This window comes from Lissotriton helveticus, chromosome 3_1 (assembly GCF_964261635.1).
Source record: "Lissotriton helveticus chromosome 3_1, aLisHel1.1, whole genome shotgun sequence".
NCBI lineage: Eukaryota > Metazoa > Chordata > Amphibia > Caudata > Salamandridae > Lissotriton > Lissotriton helveticus.
In genome coordinates, this window is record NC_136061.1 from 1,837,236,021 (window position 1) to 1,837,252,797 (window position 16,777).

The following is a 16,777-nucleotide window of genomic DNA, read 5'->3' on the forward strand; positions in this document are numbered from 1 at the left end:
GCCATCTAGTAATAGAGTCACTCAATTTCTTTGTAATATAATCAAAATTAGCCTTCAAAGTGTCTGATATGGAAGGGGAAAACCATAATCCTAAATATTTTACCTTAGTTGACTGCCAAGAGAAACCAGTATGATCGAAATAATGACGTTGACATAAAACATTAAGGGGTAAAACTTCACATTTGTCACGGTTAAGACGATATCCCAAAACCTGTGAGAAGGCGTCAACTTGGAGTGAAAAGGCAGGAAGAGTGGACTCAGGGTTAGAGCAATAAAAAAGAATGTCGTCTGCATAAACCGACAATTTAACTTGATGGGGACCAGGGTTAAAACCGGTAATTTGGGCATCTAGTCGGAGCTTAGTAAGAAAAGGTTCCAATGCTACAATAAACAATAAGGGAGATAAGGGACAACCTTGCCGGACACCTCTGGAGAGGGAGAAATAATCAGAAATTTTTCCATTAGCAAAAATAGAAGCTCTAGGGCCGGAGTACAAAAGGGAGATGAGGGAGATTAATTTAGGTGAGAAGCCAATCCAAGTGAGGGCACGAAACATAAAGTCCCAACTGATCCTGTCAAAGGCCTTTTCGGCATCTAATGTGATGGCCGCAAGTGGGTAGGAAAGGGAAGAAGCTTTACTAAGGACATTAAAGAAAACTCTGGAATTATCAGAGGACAAACGTCCTTTTACAAAACCTGATTGTTCAGGACCTATAAGTTCGAGTAAAATGGGATCAATACGCAGGGCAAGTAATTTGGCAAAAATCTTATAATCCGTATTAACAAGGGAAATGGGGCGGTAATTTTTACAAAAAGAAGGATCTTTGTTGTCTTTGGGGATGAGGCAGATCATAGCATCTTGAAAGGTACCTTGGGAAGAGCCATTTGCAGTAAATGAGTTAAATAAAGCGAGCATGTGCGGAAGAAGAAGTTTCGAAAAATGATCATAGAATTCAATAGAGAAGCCATCAGGGCCGGGGGCTTTACCACGTTTTAAAACTGATACTGCATGGGATATTTCTTGGAGGGATATATCCACTTCAAGTGAAGCAAAATCAACATGGGAAGAAGACGGAGGAGGGATGGAATAAAAGTAAGAGGATAAATCAGAGGGAAGCGGAGAGGAATCAGGGGTGTAGAGATCTTTGTAGAAAGAGACAAACTCCTGCAAGATGTCATCATCCTTAAAGTGAGAAATACCAGAAGGATCAATTATGGAGGAAATCCGAGTTCTGTCGCGGCGAATTTTCAAATAGTTAGCTAAAAGCTTACCCATTTTATTTTGACCTCCATAATATCGAGCACTACTTTTTAAAAGAAAAGAAGCAGCAGCGCCAGTAGATATTTTATTGAAGGCAATCTTAGCAGTAATGAGTTCTTTTAAGGAGGCATCCGAGTAGGAATGAAAATATGCGTGTTCTAATTGTTTAATTTGAGTCAAAAGTTGGGAAGACTGTTTCTCGAATTTCTTTTTCTTCTGGGAGACGTAATTAATGACAAAACCTCTAGCGGTTGCTTTAAAAGAGTCCCAAATCATGGTTGGAGAAGAGTCCGGGGTGGAATTGACAGCAAAAAAGTCAGCAATAAAAGAACTGAATTGACCAGAGAATTTAGGATCTGCAAGAAGGGAATTATTAAAACGCCATCTGCCAGAGGGAGGAGAGAAAGGGACTAGATCAAAGTCAACAAAAACTGGGGCATGGTCAGAGATAAGAATAGAGCCTATTTCTGAAGCAAGTGTGCACTGCGTTAAGGATTTACTGAGAAAAAGATAATCAATACGGGATTGTGTCTTGTGGGGAGGGGAAAAGTATCTAAATTCTTGGAGATCAGGTTGGCAAAGTCTCCATATATCAACTAAGGGTTTACGACGGGTGGCCGAGGTAAACTGATTATGCATTTTAGAATGAACAAATTTAACAGAGATTTTCTATCAAGAATGGGATCATGGATTTGATTACAATCACCAACGAAAATAATATAATCATCATCAAGGGAAACCAACTTATCAGAAATAAATGGCCAAAAAGTGTTGTCAACATTTACAGGGGCATAAACATTAAAAATAACCAAAGGTACATTATCGATTAGTAATTTGATAAGTATCCAACGACCATCAGAGTCTGATTCTTGATGGATAACAGAAACTGTGAATTTTTTATGAACTAAGATAACCACCCCATTCTTTTTTCCTAGAGCTGGGGAAAAGAAAACATTACCAACCCAGAGTCTCGTCAATTTAGAAGTTTCAACATCAGAAAGATGAGACTCTTGTAACATAGCAATATCTGTCTTCAGCTTAGACAGGTGAGATAACACTCGCTGTCTTTTAATAGGATTATTTAATCCTTTAACATTCCACGAGGTAACTCTGAATGCAACAAGATAAAATAGTACAATAACATGTAAAGCTTACAATACAACAGAACGTCCATAGAAACAAATAACAGATCAGGTAAAAAATAGTAAAGAAATAAAGCAAAAAGGTAGAGAAAGAAGTAAAGCAAAAAGAGAGAGCGAGCAAGGAGAAAAGTGTAGAATGGGCAAGAAAAGAAAAAAGAAGAGAGGAAGGACCATTGAAGAAAACAAGATAGAACACAAAAAGGACAGACAAAGAAAGAAGTAAAAACTTACATAAACTGTAGGTCAAACGGAGGGAGGGAGGGTGGGAGGCCATATGAGGGAATGACGCTCATCCGAACTCACGGAGGAGAAGCGAGGCGAGGAGGGAAACAGCACTAACGAGCCACTAATGAACATAGGAGAGGAAGGAGTAGTGGGTAGACAACCTGTGAAAAGAAGAAACATGTTAATCATATGAAAGAAAACAAGTAACTAGAAAAAGTATAATTGGAAAGCAAAGAGAGAAGGAAAATCCCAGGGAGAGGAGATGAAGAAATAGAAAACAGAAGAGGAAGAGGGAGCCAAGAAGATTAAAACTGCAAGAACAATAAAGAGATAAGGAAGAAATAAAAATGCACATCTTAGAACAAAGCGAAGAACACATATGCAGATGGCAAAAGTGTAACAAAGGCTAAGATATATTATGGAGCAGCAGATGAAGAAGCAGTATCCATGGAGTCAGCATTGAAGGAGTAAAGAAAGCTCTTGAGTTTCAGTGGATCTTCATAAGAAGTAGTTTTATTGTTGACAGTAACTCTAAAGAGGCATGGATGATATAGGCCATATCTGGCACCGATAGAGCGTAACTGGGGTCTCAGTGCCAAAAACTCCTTACGACGATCTGCAGTTGATTTAGCATAGTCTTGAACAAAAAATAAAGTATTTCCAGACCAAGTAATCTTCTTCAGTGCCCTAGCGGCTGCCAGGACTTTTAATAAGTCTGTGTATTCAAGGAAGTAAAGAATCATCCCTCTGGGCTTACTCATTGAAGGAGCAGATGTATGATGTGGCAAAGAACCCAGTCGATGCGCTCTCTGGATGTTCAGTGGAGGACTTTCTGGAAGCTTCAAAAGTTTAGGCACGAAGGACTTAAAGAAAGAAATTGGATCCGATCCCTCTGAATTTTCCACTAGGCCATAAATGCGAAGGTTGTTGCGACGATTTCTATTTTCCAAATTTTCAATTTGTTTGTGCAGGCTGGAGACTTGAGAGTAGAGGGAGTCCACCTTGGAGGCGGAGGCATTTAAGGAGTCCACATTTTTTTCCAACGTTGTGACACGACCTTCCACAGTCAACCATTTGTTAGAAAGTTCTTGAAGAGTAGAAGTGGTTTCCTGGAGAGTGGTAGTAGTTTCTTCAACAAAGGGGCGTAGAGCCCTGATTTCCTCAAGGAGTAAATCCATGGTGACTGAAGAGGTTGATGAAGGAGGAGGAGAAGGTGGGTCCTTCTTTAGTCTCTTGGAGGAAGCTTTACCACTAAGAGTAGTGGGTGTGTTTGCTGGTGAAAGGGTCTTCGTAGGAGAAGCGGATTGAGAAGAGGAGGTATTTGACTCAGCCATGGATAAACACTGATATCGTGAGCCTGTGTGGATCAGGAACTTACGGGCAGTGGTTTTAGCATGAGAAGACTCCTTGAGCAATTTACCCATAAGTAAGACCCAATATAGGGGAATAATAAGAAGCAGTGTTGTACAGAAGGTATCAGCTGAGTAAAATAGAGCAAAGAGGAAAGTACCAGAGCATCAATGAAATCAGGCTCCTCACAAGGAGTGAATGGAAAAACAGGCGACCATTTCAATGACACAGGAACAAGGTTGCAGAAATGCCCATCCAAAACCTGTTAGTACAAGCGCATGAAAGTAATGTCCAAAATCATTTTTCTATATGACTTCTATTGTGAAACATACTGAAGAGATGCAGATAATTCCACAAGCATATTTTAGCAACATAGAAATATGGTTACAGAAATGCCCATCCAAAATCTTGTAATATAAGCGCATGGAAGTAATGACCAAAAACACTTTCCTACATGACTATTTAGTATGAAACATCCAAAGTCAGTAAACCGGAGTCATTAAATGAATAAAACAATTCTGCTGTTGAAGAAATTCAGCACACAATGAAGAGAAACTCTTCTCAGTAAGTGAAAGTCAATAAATGATTGAAACAATGCTACTTTAAAAAGACGCAATGTTCATTGAAAATAAATCTCCTCAGCATGCAGGTTACTGTTGTCGGTTAATATGCAGTTAGAATTCACTTTGTGCCTTAGACCTGAATTCTGACCTTTGCTTGGTGAGTTTCCTGTCATAAATACTTCATTGCAGGCTTCATAGAAACATTGCGTTATGGAAGTGAATTTCCTCACACTGCCAGCTGTAAAATGAAATGTTTTTGTTGAGCTGGTTCAGAGTGTAATGAGGGGCAGAAATGGGGCACTGCGCCGTAAAACACAGCCAGGACTTAAATCAATTAGTTAGCCTTCATGTGACAAGCTTTGTTGCTGAATTTTCACGTTTGCCGGTGAAGGAATTAAAACCTTAAGGGCAAAGACGAACAGCGCTGTGAAAGCCGTTTCCGCTTCCTCACACATGACAAGCACTGAGGTGACGGTGACGATTACCAGAGCAGCAGGGAAGGCGTGATGAAGAAAAATAAGACTTTTTCTTGCCTGAACAGATTTTAAAAGCTATCACCTTGCAGCGCCAGTGTTCCGGTTGTCAGTTCTTCATTTAGTGGTGAATTATGAGACGGCTGACGCAGGAAAATCCCTCAGACTGCCTCGCCTCCCCAGGCAAGCTACGGGAAAGCCGCCATCTTCCTCGGGCGCTAGCCACGCCCCTCTCTCGTGACTTTTAAGGCATTTCAGGTTTTTAATCTGGCTACTTGGAAGCTCTAAAAAAGGTATGTTTATTTAAGAGTTCAGGAAACATCACATTGGCATCATACTCAAATAATTGGAAGACATTTGAGAAGTTGTGTTCTTGAAGAAACATAGACGCTACTTCTAATGACCCTATTAAGGTACTAGAATGTTTAGAAGACGATTTTTAGAAAGATTTTCTCCTTCTCTGACACGGTGTGTACTCTGTCAACCAGAAACTTCAATTTCTAACAGAATGATGATTGTGAGTTGATTATTAACTACTTTTCTTAAGGGATTATTAACTAATTTTGGATCATACATCTGCTCATTCAAAACTCAGCTGCTTGTTTGGTAATGAATTACTGCACCCATACTTCCCATATCTTGACTAAGTTGCACTGGCTGAGAAATAAGATATTTTGGACACTATGCATTTGTCATTAGACTATTCTTAGATCCTTGATGTTCTTGCAATCACCTGCATGCTCATGGAGTTCCATCAATCCCTTGGCAGTGGCAGAGCAGTCTGAGTCTGCAATATGCTGGCGGTGCCGCTGCAGCACTGCCAAGCATATTACGAGTTTCCACACTGCCACAGTTTTCATGGGGGTGAGCTTGTTGCCTCTGCACCTGGGAGGCATGCAGTGGAGCACACGGTGTGTCCCTATGTGTGCATGCACCCCTAGTTCCTGCAGTGCATTGACTGCACAGTCTATGCTGTGCAGAAACGTGCAATGGTGTTCCCATTGCTGTGCCTTGCAAAGGCTCACATATAAGCCTTAGCACGGCACTGCCTCCGCAGGACTGCCCGACCTGGATTCCAGTCAGATCCAGCTGGCATTCTCAGTATTGTTTGGTGGTCCTGGAGCGGGGCTCTGGTGTGGTGGCCCAATCCAAGACTGCTAAACTCATAATAGGGCCCTAAGACAGTTTCTAAGTGATATTCCATTACAAAATGGCATGCGGATATTCCTCAAGCAACAGAAGAAGGTCATTCTTTTTAGGAAATCAATTTTTACAGAGTTTGTGGATTGGAAATGCTCTAAGAATAATAACAACATATGCTTCAAGTCCATTTGCAAAGAAAACCGCACACCGAATGCAGCTACGCTATAGGGCCTTGATGGGAATAATTTATTTATATTTGGGGGTAAACAGGAAAGATAGTGTCCAGTGGGTACGAGGGCACATGTGCACAAAGCTTACTCTATCAAATGTCTTAAAATCGAAGCATATTTTAGTAGGAGCATCTTGTATGCAGCTCGCTCTGCAATAAGCTCACCAAAAAGTCAATAATGGGGTGAGAGCAAAACAGTACTAATGACACAATTATGTGGCAGATTTAAAAGAAACAGACGCATCTGTAGAGATGCGTCAGTTTCCCTGCAAAACCCTTGTGCCACCATGGATGTGCCGTATTTACAATAGGATACACCATGGTGCAAGGGTTGACAAATACTACAGAAATTGTGACGCATCTGTTGGCCAAAAAGTCATGCATTGCTGGAGTCAGGTCGCAAGCATGACGCAACTCCAGCAATGCATGTTGAGGCCTATACTTATTGTATTGCATCGCTCCCTACACCTGCTTCAAGCAGGCGTACAATTTTGGCGCAGTGGTGTCCTAAAAGTGGCGCAGTGAAATCTTGTAGATTTCACTGCCTCACTTTTACGAGGCTTTTCTGCTAGGGAACTTCCACCATGCATACATTATACACACGTAATATGTGACGCAGGGCTTACAATGTGACACATCTCTCTAGATGCGTCATGTTATTAAATTGGCTGCATTGTTTCTGCTGCCATTTTTTCATAAAAGTGACACAACGGCGTCGCAACAGTGTCGCAAGGGGCTTGTAAATCTGATCCTATATTTGTACGCAGCTGGCAGAAAAGGTATCCTCCGCCATTTATCACCTGAAGATTTGCTGCTAAATACCTAACATCCGATGAGGACATACCTCTAATAAAGTTCAATGCGTCCTTGAGTAGCATAATTTAGCCCATCCACATTTGCTATTTAGTTTCAGTTAATGAAAGGGAATGGCTCCGGGACACTCACTATTAGAAAAGTGCACTTGCTGTGACAGAGTGACAAAACAAAGAAAATAACTGTGTACTTTGATTTGCTGTTGTGATTAACTTTTTTACGGCCAAAGACCTATAAAGGCACATGATTTCTGTCATAGGGAAGCGTTCATTGTGATCTATTAGTCTTACTGGATAAGCTTCTAACACCTCTCATCGAATTCACAGCGTCTCCAGAACCAGTTAGAGATTACGGAGTATGCAGCACTTGGGGAAACTTCCACTACAAGACCTTTGATGGCAAGATCTTCTACTTTCCGGGGACCTGCAGATACCTCTTTGCTAAAGACTGCTACAATGCCACCACCAACTTCCAGGTCCAGATTGGTCGTTCTGAACAGAACGGCTACCCCATCATCAGTGACATCACGGTGTACATTTCTGAATTCCTCCTGGAGCTCAAGAATGCCTCTCTTTCTGTGAACCATAGCATGTAAGTCTAGATCTTGATCTACATTTGATGACGTACCCATAGCATTGACTAGGGTATGGCTGGCATGGTCCTAAAGTATTGTTATATAATAAGAGATGCTTTAAATGACCATTCCGTTGTTTTGATGTCAACACCATATGAATTACTAGAACAAACAAAAAAGCCAATTACATGAGAATATTAGAGAAAAGAAAACAGGAGTCTATTAAATCAAACCGGGCTCATCAAATGCATTTTTGTGAGAAAACACATATTCAGTACTATGGGGTGCTCTTGGTTTATCTTAATTTGATTACTCTCCATATTATCTGGAAGACATATAGGTGCACTCATAACTCATAACGTTCAGCATAATCATTGACACGTTAGCAAAACATTTAAATAAATTAAGGGACACCTTACAGAGTCTGATGGTAGACGCATTTTCAAACTCAAACTCACAAAAGCAAACATCTGGTAATGCCTTATGTTAAGAACATGCACTGTCCTTTTTAACATAAGTATAAACTATAGTGTGCAATGTATTTTCTAAAATGTTCCTGTTCATGGAATATGCTTAAATCAAAGGATCATACTAACAACTTTTAGGAGTCCATGTGCAAATCACAACTACTTACTAGAAATCCATGAAAATAGCATTTACTACAAGTAGCACCGTGAAATACAAGAGTTTGTGAGACTTCCAGCTCTGAATGAACAAAATGGCACAGTGTCTTAGATCAGTAATTCTACTCAATTCATGATCAAGATTGCCAGCAAGGTTGACCATAATAAGTGATAAGTGATACATTTATTGGCATAGTTAATTAAAACCGTTGCAGAAAGCCAACATATTCAAAAAGCAAAATAAATACATATATTTCACATTCCTTCGTGGATGTTATGTTAAAAAGTTTCTAAAAACATTTTTTTTTCTGGTTAAACAGGTTTACCGTTAAGAAGTCTGGTTTCCGTCCGCGTCCTGCAGGCAGCATTCCAGGCCGTCAGCAGATTTCCCTCCCCCTGTTTGAGGACCTTTTGACCTTGGCAGTTAACCCCTAAGTTGAAGTACCATCAACTCCGTATGGCGTGTTCTCACTGCTGGGGAGTCTGACCACCTTGTCCATCCGAAAGGAAGTTTTTTTTTTAAGTGGGGAGAATTTCTTCGCTGCGCCTTAGGGAGTCACTCATATATTTGCCACCTGGTTTCCTTAGATCAGCTTCTCCGGCATTTTACTTTCACACAGTCTCAGGTACTTCACTAAGCAGCAGTTGAGTTGTGGATCATTGGGTTTAAAAAATGCCAGCAGAGCAAATGTTGCTTCAGCATTTGTTTCCGTTCCTTGAGGAGTTTTTTACAGGAACACAGCAGACGCAGCAAATTTTCAGGAGCTGATCCACATAACCGGCACAAAGGACCCGCTTTCTCTCTTATACTTCATGAAAGAACTTTTAGTTTTTTTGCCGTAGCCCAGATTGAAGCAGCCTTGACTGGCCAGCTTTGTATGACTTCAAAGTCATCCAGCCGTGGGCCCTTTTAGCCAATGCAGCTTGGTCCTCCAGCAAGGAAAGAGGTTTCACTGTCTTCCACACTAGTTTTTTCAAAATGGTGGTAGTTGTTGGTGTTTCCCAAAGCTGACATAGCCCCATCGTTTTAAGCTGCTGTAGAGATATTCTGCGGCAGGTGATTTGGCGTGTTGTTGTAACTCCTTCCATAGCTGCTCATTGAGTGTACCGTGCAGAGCTTTTTGCACTTTCTCCCACGTAATGATGAAGGCCCCTCGTCTGGCAACTGTTTGTTTTTGAATGCCAAATTCAAGCCTGATCTTTGGGGCAGCCCAAAGATGACCCAGTATACTGTTATTACTGTAGCATCTAGTGTTTTAGGGTCTCTGCCTTTCTGGACCTCGCTGCCATACGTAATTGTTGGCAGTAGTTTAGCCCGGGCTACCTCAATCAAGGGAAAGATCGAGGGTCCCATCAGTTTTGAGTTTAAGTTTTTTTAGCGTGGTAGCCATTATTAGGCCTTGGCGCCTGATACTTTTTTTCTGAGCCAAAAAGCGTTCCCCTGTGCCCAGCTTCACTCCCAGGTATTTGTATTCCGCCGTATCCACGATTTTTGTTTTTCCCCAGAACCAGGCTCTGGTTTGTCTCCTTTTTTCCTGCTAATCATAGTTCTCATTTTGTCGCGTTAGGTCATTTACTTTGGAGAAGTCCCATATTTACATTTAGAAGATGTTGTATCCCTACTTTTGTTTTACTGATCAGGACTATATCGTCTGCATACAGGAGGCAAGGTATCAGAATGTCTCCTAATTTTGGGGCATGTGAATTACGCCTGATCAAGAGTGGTACCAAGATGGCTATGTAAAGGTTAAACAGAGTCGGTGTCAAGACGCAACCCTGTTTCAAACCTTTGTCCGTAGGTATATGTCTTGACAGGGAAGATCCATTGCATAATTTCACCTGCAACCATGTATCTGTATGTAAGTTTGTGAGCAAGTTTAGTAGGGACTGTGGCAGCCCCCATTTGTGCAGTTTGGTCCATAATTTAGAGCGGTTAACGTGATCAAAGGCATCCTTATAGTCAATGAAGCATAGGTATTGGGTTGACCGCGAAGCCTCAGCCTTATCCATAAGCATTGCCATACTTAGGATATTGGTTAATGTTCCGACTGATTTTACGAACCCAGTCTGTTGTAGGGGTATTGCAGATTTTTCAGTGTCCCATGCCTGGAGGTCTTCTAGTAATGTGCCAGCGAAATATTTTGCTTCATTTTCTAGTAAAGCTACTAGGCGATAGTTTTGTGGTACTGACTTTCCACCGGATTTATGGATTGGAGAAATGATTGATCCTTTCCAGCAGCTAGGTAGAATGATTAGCATCCTTATTTCTCTAAATAGTGGTTCCAAAGCTTCAGCCCAGAATATTGCATCATGTTTGTATAATGCTGGTGGAATTCCATTTGGACCAGGAGCTTCTTCCCTTCTCCTCTTGCCTATCTGCCTTTTAATAGCTGTTGCATGAGGGCTCTGGAGATTCTCCCTTGGTGAGCCGCCCCTTGTATTCTCAAAGTTGTTGATGTTTCTTTCGGCGCCGTCCTTGGTTATCAATTGGCGATCTGGTTCTTTTTGAGTATGTAGGTCTTGTTCCCTAAGTTCCGTACTTATTTTGAAGTGAGATTTTAGATATTTTACCCAATCGTCCTCTGCAATGTTCGAGGAGATGCCGTTGTGATTGTAATGAATGAGTTATTTTATGGTGTTCCAGAATCTGGCACTGTTGTTGTGTTTGGCATCAGCAAATAATCTAGCCCAGAATTCCTCCACCATGACTCTATTGACCTTTCTTTTTAGATTTTTCAAGTCTGCCCTTTCACTCCGTAGTAGTTCCAATTGGGTTTTGTCGTTGGGCGCGTGCCGGAGATATCTTAATGATTGGTAGATGTGTTTTTTTGGCGAGCTTAATTTCTTTCTTTGCAGTATGTGATAAGGGTTTTGTGCCAGCAAGGTTGACCAGAATGCAGGTCCTCTTCAAATTCCACAATAGTCCCTGGAGAATAATAATTGACATGACGTCTTTCAAAGTTTTCATAGTCTGCAATCAGATGAGACCAAAATATTAATTTGATGGCATCCACTGGGTATTAGCCCCTGTAAGTATTAATGTTGGGTATGAAATGCAACCACTTTCCTGTTGTAGCCACCTTCGTTTTTAGGTCTGGTATTAGCCAAGACCTTTTGTTTTTTTCAGCCAGCTCTTTTTATCCATTGGTCTATTGTTATGTCATGGGTCAGCCTAATTCAGCCACTGGCTAGATTTGCTTTGAGTGACTGTTTTTAGCCCTTTCACAAGGAGCACATCCCTTCAGTGCCAGTGTTTTTGTTTTTACTTTATTATTACTTTAGTGTTGGCCTTGAATGGAGAGCCTGATATGATTGCATGAGCGTTTCTACCATATGGGAGCAAGAGGGTACATTACAGCTTTTTCAGCTCCTGTCTCTTTCCAATAATGTTATAAGTTCACTTTCTTTCTTTCTTACTTCCTTTCTTCCTTTCTTTGTTTCTTTATTTCTTTCTTTCTTTCTTTCTTTCTTTCTTTCTTTCTTTCTTTCTTTCTTCAGCCAATGTCTAGTAGATTGGTTTCTTAAAGTCTGTGTAAGCCAAGACCTTGTCATTTTACAAGCAATATGTGTATAACATAGTTACTTGATATGGGTTTCCAGACAGACTTCGCCTATTAGCTTGTGGTTCGGTCAATCAAATTTTTCTTCCACCCACTCCAGCCTGCATTAAGAGGAAATGTGTTAGCCCATTTCATCCATTGCCTGGCATCACTATGAATTGTGGCTTGCCACACTTTCACAAGGAGCACATCAACACACAAATTAGTTAAGTTTATATTTCTTTAAGTGTCGGGGAATGCTATTGCAATGTGTATTTTTTTTTAAGATCAAAACAATATTGTTGGCTAAATTCGGAAGGGCGTGGAAGCTTCCTGAACAATAATGTTTTGCAAAAACTAAGATAAAACATTGCAAGAATTGCAAAGAGGCTGCAAGTCAGTGCTTAACCTATTGGCTTAACCAATGCTTATTTTGATTTAGAGTAACTTATTAGCAGAGCTACAGTTAATTTTAAGCTCTGGGTCATTGTGGAAAGAACCCGTTCTGATTGTCAGTCAGACAGCGATGGTGAGTTAAATGTTCATTATGCAAACATAATCCTGAAGAGTTCCTGATTATTAACAAACCTGTAGCTCAGGGAATTTCACGCATTTACTACAACTATGCAGTCACAAAAAATGTTCTCACAAGTATTAGTAGTTTCTGGTAATTTGTAAGACTTTTATGTGAGTGGTTCACATGCTTAGCTATTTCTCGTGGGTGTCAACTCATACTACACCTAAATGCAAAATGCTCACAGAAGTAGCACTTTGCATGCGGAGGCCGAACCTGTGTAGTCCTTCGCAATCTTTGTGAGATTCAACAGTTTTCACATGAAATTCGTAAAATTTTAACGGACTGAACCACTGTATCTTTGCACTTCCATACCAGAGAGTTTGCTGATTAGCACAGGTCTGGTTGGCCAGCTGTAGCATGATCATTAGCAATAGACCCTTCAAGTCTATTTTATTCATTTCATGGGGTATATGTAAAATAAATCTCTATTTAGTGATTGGTTAGAAATGCATCTGTTAGATCTGGGGGTCTCTAGTTGGCAGAGGTAGGTACCACTGTCCAAATAGGGACCCTTGCTTCTAGTCAGGACAAGGAGATAACTCTCTAAGATAACCCCTGCTCGCCCTCTAGGTAGCTTGGCCTGAGCAGTCTAGGCTAATCAGAGGCAATGCGTAAAGTATTTGTACCAACACTCACAGTAACACAGTGAAAACACCACAAACTGATTCCACAACAGTTTAGAAAAATAAAGGTATTTATTCTAAAACTACACAAGACCAAAACGATAAAAATCCAACATACACGGTTCAAGAATATGGTTTCAAAGAGTTCTTAAGGTTGCGTTAAAGTTCTTCAAGTTGCGGTAAAAACAAACCACAGTTGCGTGAAAAGTTCACAGTTGCGTCACGTTTACTCACAGTACCTTTAGTTGCAACAAAGTTCCAAAAGCAGAAGCTGGTGCGGTGGAAAACAAGCGATGCGTCGCTCCTGAGACCCTGGGGAGGCGATGCGACAGCCCCGCTGCAGCAGCGGGCGTGTTGCGACGAATCCGGTCTGTATGGGGAGGAAGGCCACTTGTATGGATTCCGGTGCGTAGGTTCCGTAGGAAGTCTGTTCTCGCAAAGGCACGATGCGACGATCTCGTAGGTGCTGCGACGATCTCCGGGGCGACGATGCGCGGTCCAGCGGTGATCCTTTCTCTCGCAGCTCCTCGATGCGATGATTCTGCGACGACACTCGCAGCGACGTGATGCGGTCCGCAAGCAAGCGGTGCGGCGTTCTCACCCAGCGACGACAGGCTCTGCGACGATACTCGCAGCGATGTTCGATTCTCCCGCACCGGTCTGGTGCGTCCCGCAAACGGAGGATGCGACGTCTCTGGCAGCGGCGTCAGGCGCTGCGACGATCTCGACCTCCGTAGCGGCGGGAAACTTCTCGCACTGTCGGGGATGCGCTCCGCAAGCGAGCGATGCGACACTTTTCAATTTCGAAAGTCTCTCAAGCTTTTGTCTCAAGCTTCCCAGCACAGGTCCAACCTCCAGAGGCCCCACAACTGGATCAAGCACTCTAGGAGGGACAGAACTCTCTCAGCAGAGTTCAGGGAAGCTGGGGGTGAAGTCCTTTTGTTCCTGGGACTTCAAAACAGGGAGCCAGCTCTTCTCAGGCCCTTGGAGATTCCTTTCAAGACAGGGGACACAGCTCACAGCAAAGTCCTTCCCCTCTCCTTGGCAGCAAAGCAACAGCAGGTCAGTCCAGCAGAGCAACAGCAAGACAATCTTCCTTCTTCAGAGTCAGCTTTCTCCTTGGCAGAGGTTCCTTCTTGATTTCCAGGATGATCTAATTTTCTGTTGTCAGGGGTCCTGTACTTATACCCCTAAAGTCTTTGTTCTCTTGGTGCATGTGGGCCCTGTGCCCGGTCTGAACCAGTTCTGGGCGGATCCTGAGCACTTTGTTTTGGTGGCTGCATCTTTCCTTTCAGAGTGAGGGGCAGGGTCCTCAGCCGCCCAGCAGGGGGGTGGAGCCAGCATTGTGGAAGGCAGGCACAGCCCTATTCAGCCCAGGTGCTAACTCCTCCCACCACTCAAGTCATTCAGCCTAGTGCTGACTCATCCATCCTGCCGGGGAGTTCCCCAGCCCCTGTCACTCACAAACCAGACAGTCAATACACAAACAGGCCCAGGCACACAGAAGGTTCAGACAAGAGAACAGCAACTTTCTAAAAGTGCTGTTCTCAAACACAGGATTTAAAAACAACCTTTCCTAAAAGATGTGTTATTAAATTCTGAGTTCAGGGATACTAGATACTTATGTCCTATCTTGTTCCTATGGGAAGAAATGCTGTTAACCACTGTAGCCAGCATCCCCCATGTTAATCTATGGAGCAAGATAGCCTTACAATAGTGAAAAACGAAAATGGCTGTAATTCACTACCAGAACATGTTACCTGCACCAGTACATGCTCTACCTTTCACATACACTGCACCCTGCCCAGGGGGGTACCTTGGGCCTTCCATAGGGGTGGCTGATGTGCACGAAAAGGGAAGGGTTAGGCCTGGTCAGTGTGGACACTGACCAGGAGGACATGGCAGTTCTAAACTGCCCATAGGCACTGCAGTGGCAGGCCTGAGACACCATTTTAGAGCTACTCCTGTGGGTGGCACAATCAGTGCTGCAGGCCCACTAGTAGCATTTGTCATCACCAGCCCTGGCACACCCAGTGCACTTTACTAGGGACTTCATGGTGATACAAATATGCCAAACAGGTATATTCAATCAGAATAACAATTTACACAGAGAGCATATGCACTTTAGCACTGATCAGCAGTGGTAAAGTGCGCAGAGTCCTATTGCCAACAGCCACGGGTCAAGAAAAATAAGGGAGGAGGAAGCAAAAAAGTTTGGGGATGACCCTGCAAAAAGGGCCAGTTCCAACACAACCCCCTTCCAGCCTAAAGCCAGGGTAGACCAAACGATACCTCGATGGGATTCCCTGCTTGAGGCGATAGAACATGGAAACTGGCCCACACAGCAGGGCAGTCCTGTTCTACGCCGTCCTAAACCCAGTTGGATCACTCTGTCCATACTCTCAGGGTCCACCATGCCAACCCATGTGGAACCCTTCTCCTCACCTGTGGACACCACCTGTGCAGCACTTAACCTTAATTTTCTCACAGGTGTGTCCCAACAGACCGACAGCAAGCCACAGTGACCACCAACAGTGATCAGGGATGAGATCCAGGCCTCATGCCTCTCAGGGCTCTCAAACCCCTGTGGCGTCAGAGGGTGGGGGGCAGTAGCCCCAGGTGCTTGGCACCCTTTGTCCATTCTCCCACCTGTCAGGTCAGGTCTAACATCCTGGCACTGACCCACCAGTCCCGGACCCGTATCCGGCGGCTGGACAGGAGGCTGGGGTGGGCTTCCCCACACCAGGTTCTCCTCTTCCTTGGGGCTCTGTACCCTCCCACCTGGAGCGGTACCCCCTTCTAGAATAGCCAGGGCACCTGTGGCAGGTGTCCTGCACCATTCACCCACCAGTTCAGGGGTGCTATCCTGCAACTGGTATTCCAGGTAAGGGGGGACACCCCAGACCTGGCTCTCAAACCTAGTCTCAAAAGCCTCCAGGTCAGACAATACCTGAACCTGGCTTCCCCACCCAGGGACCAACCCCTGCGGTGGAACACTTGCCTGACACGCCAGGACTTCTGGGGACTTACATAGTACCCCCTTGAGGGTGACACACAACTCATGTGTCCTGTGACAGTCTGCCTGGCGCAGATCTCCCGACCCCTGTCCACCTGACAGCGCGGGAAGATCCCCCAGGACAGAAGTGAGGTCACCATGGTCACTCACTGGGGACTCAGCCCTTCTGACTGGTCCCTGACCCACTGGATCTCCCACTGGGGACTCCTTCCCCCTCTCACCCCTCAGTCTGGACTTCTGTACCCTCCCAAATGGAGCAGCACTGCCAGACACCAGAACTGATGGAGGCCTGGTTACAGGCACTCCCCGTTTGACAGATACTAGGAGATCCTCCTCAAATGGCCTACAAGTACAGTCTAGGCCCCCAACCTGGTGTTCCCTCAAGAAACCCTCCAGGCCCTGAGACTGGGTTTCGGGCACCGTGAGACACACCGTCCCACACTCACTCCTTCTCCACTGAGACCGGACATGAGCCCCTACACCCCTCCCACTACACTGGGACCTAACCGGGTTACACTGAACCTCTTCCACCTCACAGGTCTGGAAGATATCTAAGCCACTCCTTTTTGGATCACTCCCCAATGCCTCTTCAGACCCTTTGGAATCCACCAAGAGGTCCGCCTCCA

At 43.6% G+C, this 16,777-nt stretch overlaps 1 protein-coding gene across 1 annotated transcript in view; it reads left to right on the top strand.

Moving 5' to 3' along the window:
* Positions 1-3,804: 3,804 nt before the first annotated feature.
* LOC144824332 (mucin-2-like) overlaps positions 3,805-16,777 on the top strand; it is a 166,420-nt gene continuing 153,447 nt past the window's right edge. Inside the window, exons 1-2 of the mRNA XM_078683449.1 lie at positions 3,805-3,841; positions 7,526-7,790. Of these exons, the coding sequence (XP_078539575.1) occupies positions 3,805-3,841; positions 7,526-7,790 (302 nt within the window). The remainder of the gene's footprint in view (positions 3,842-7,525; positions 7,791-16,777) is intronic.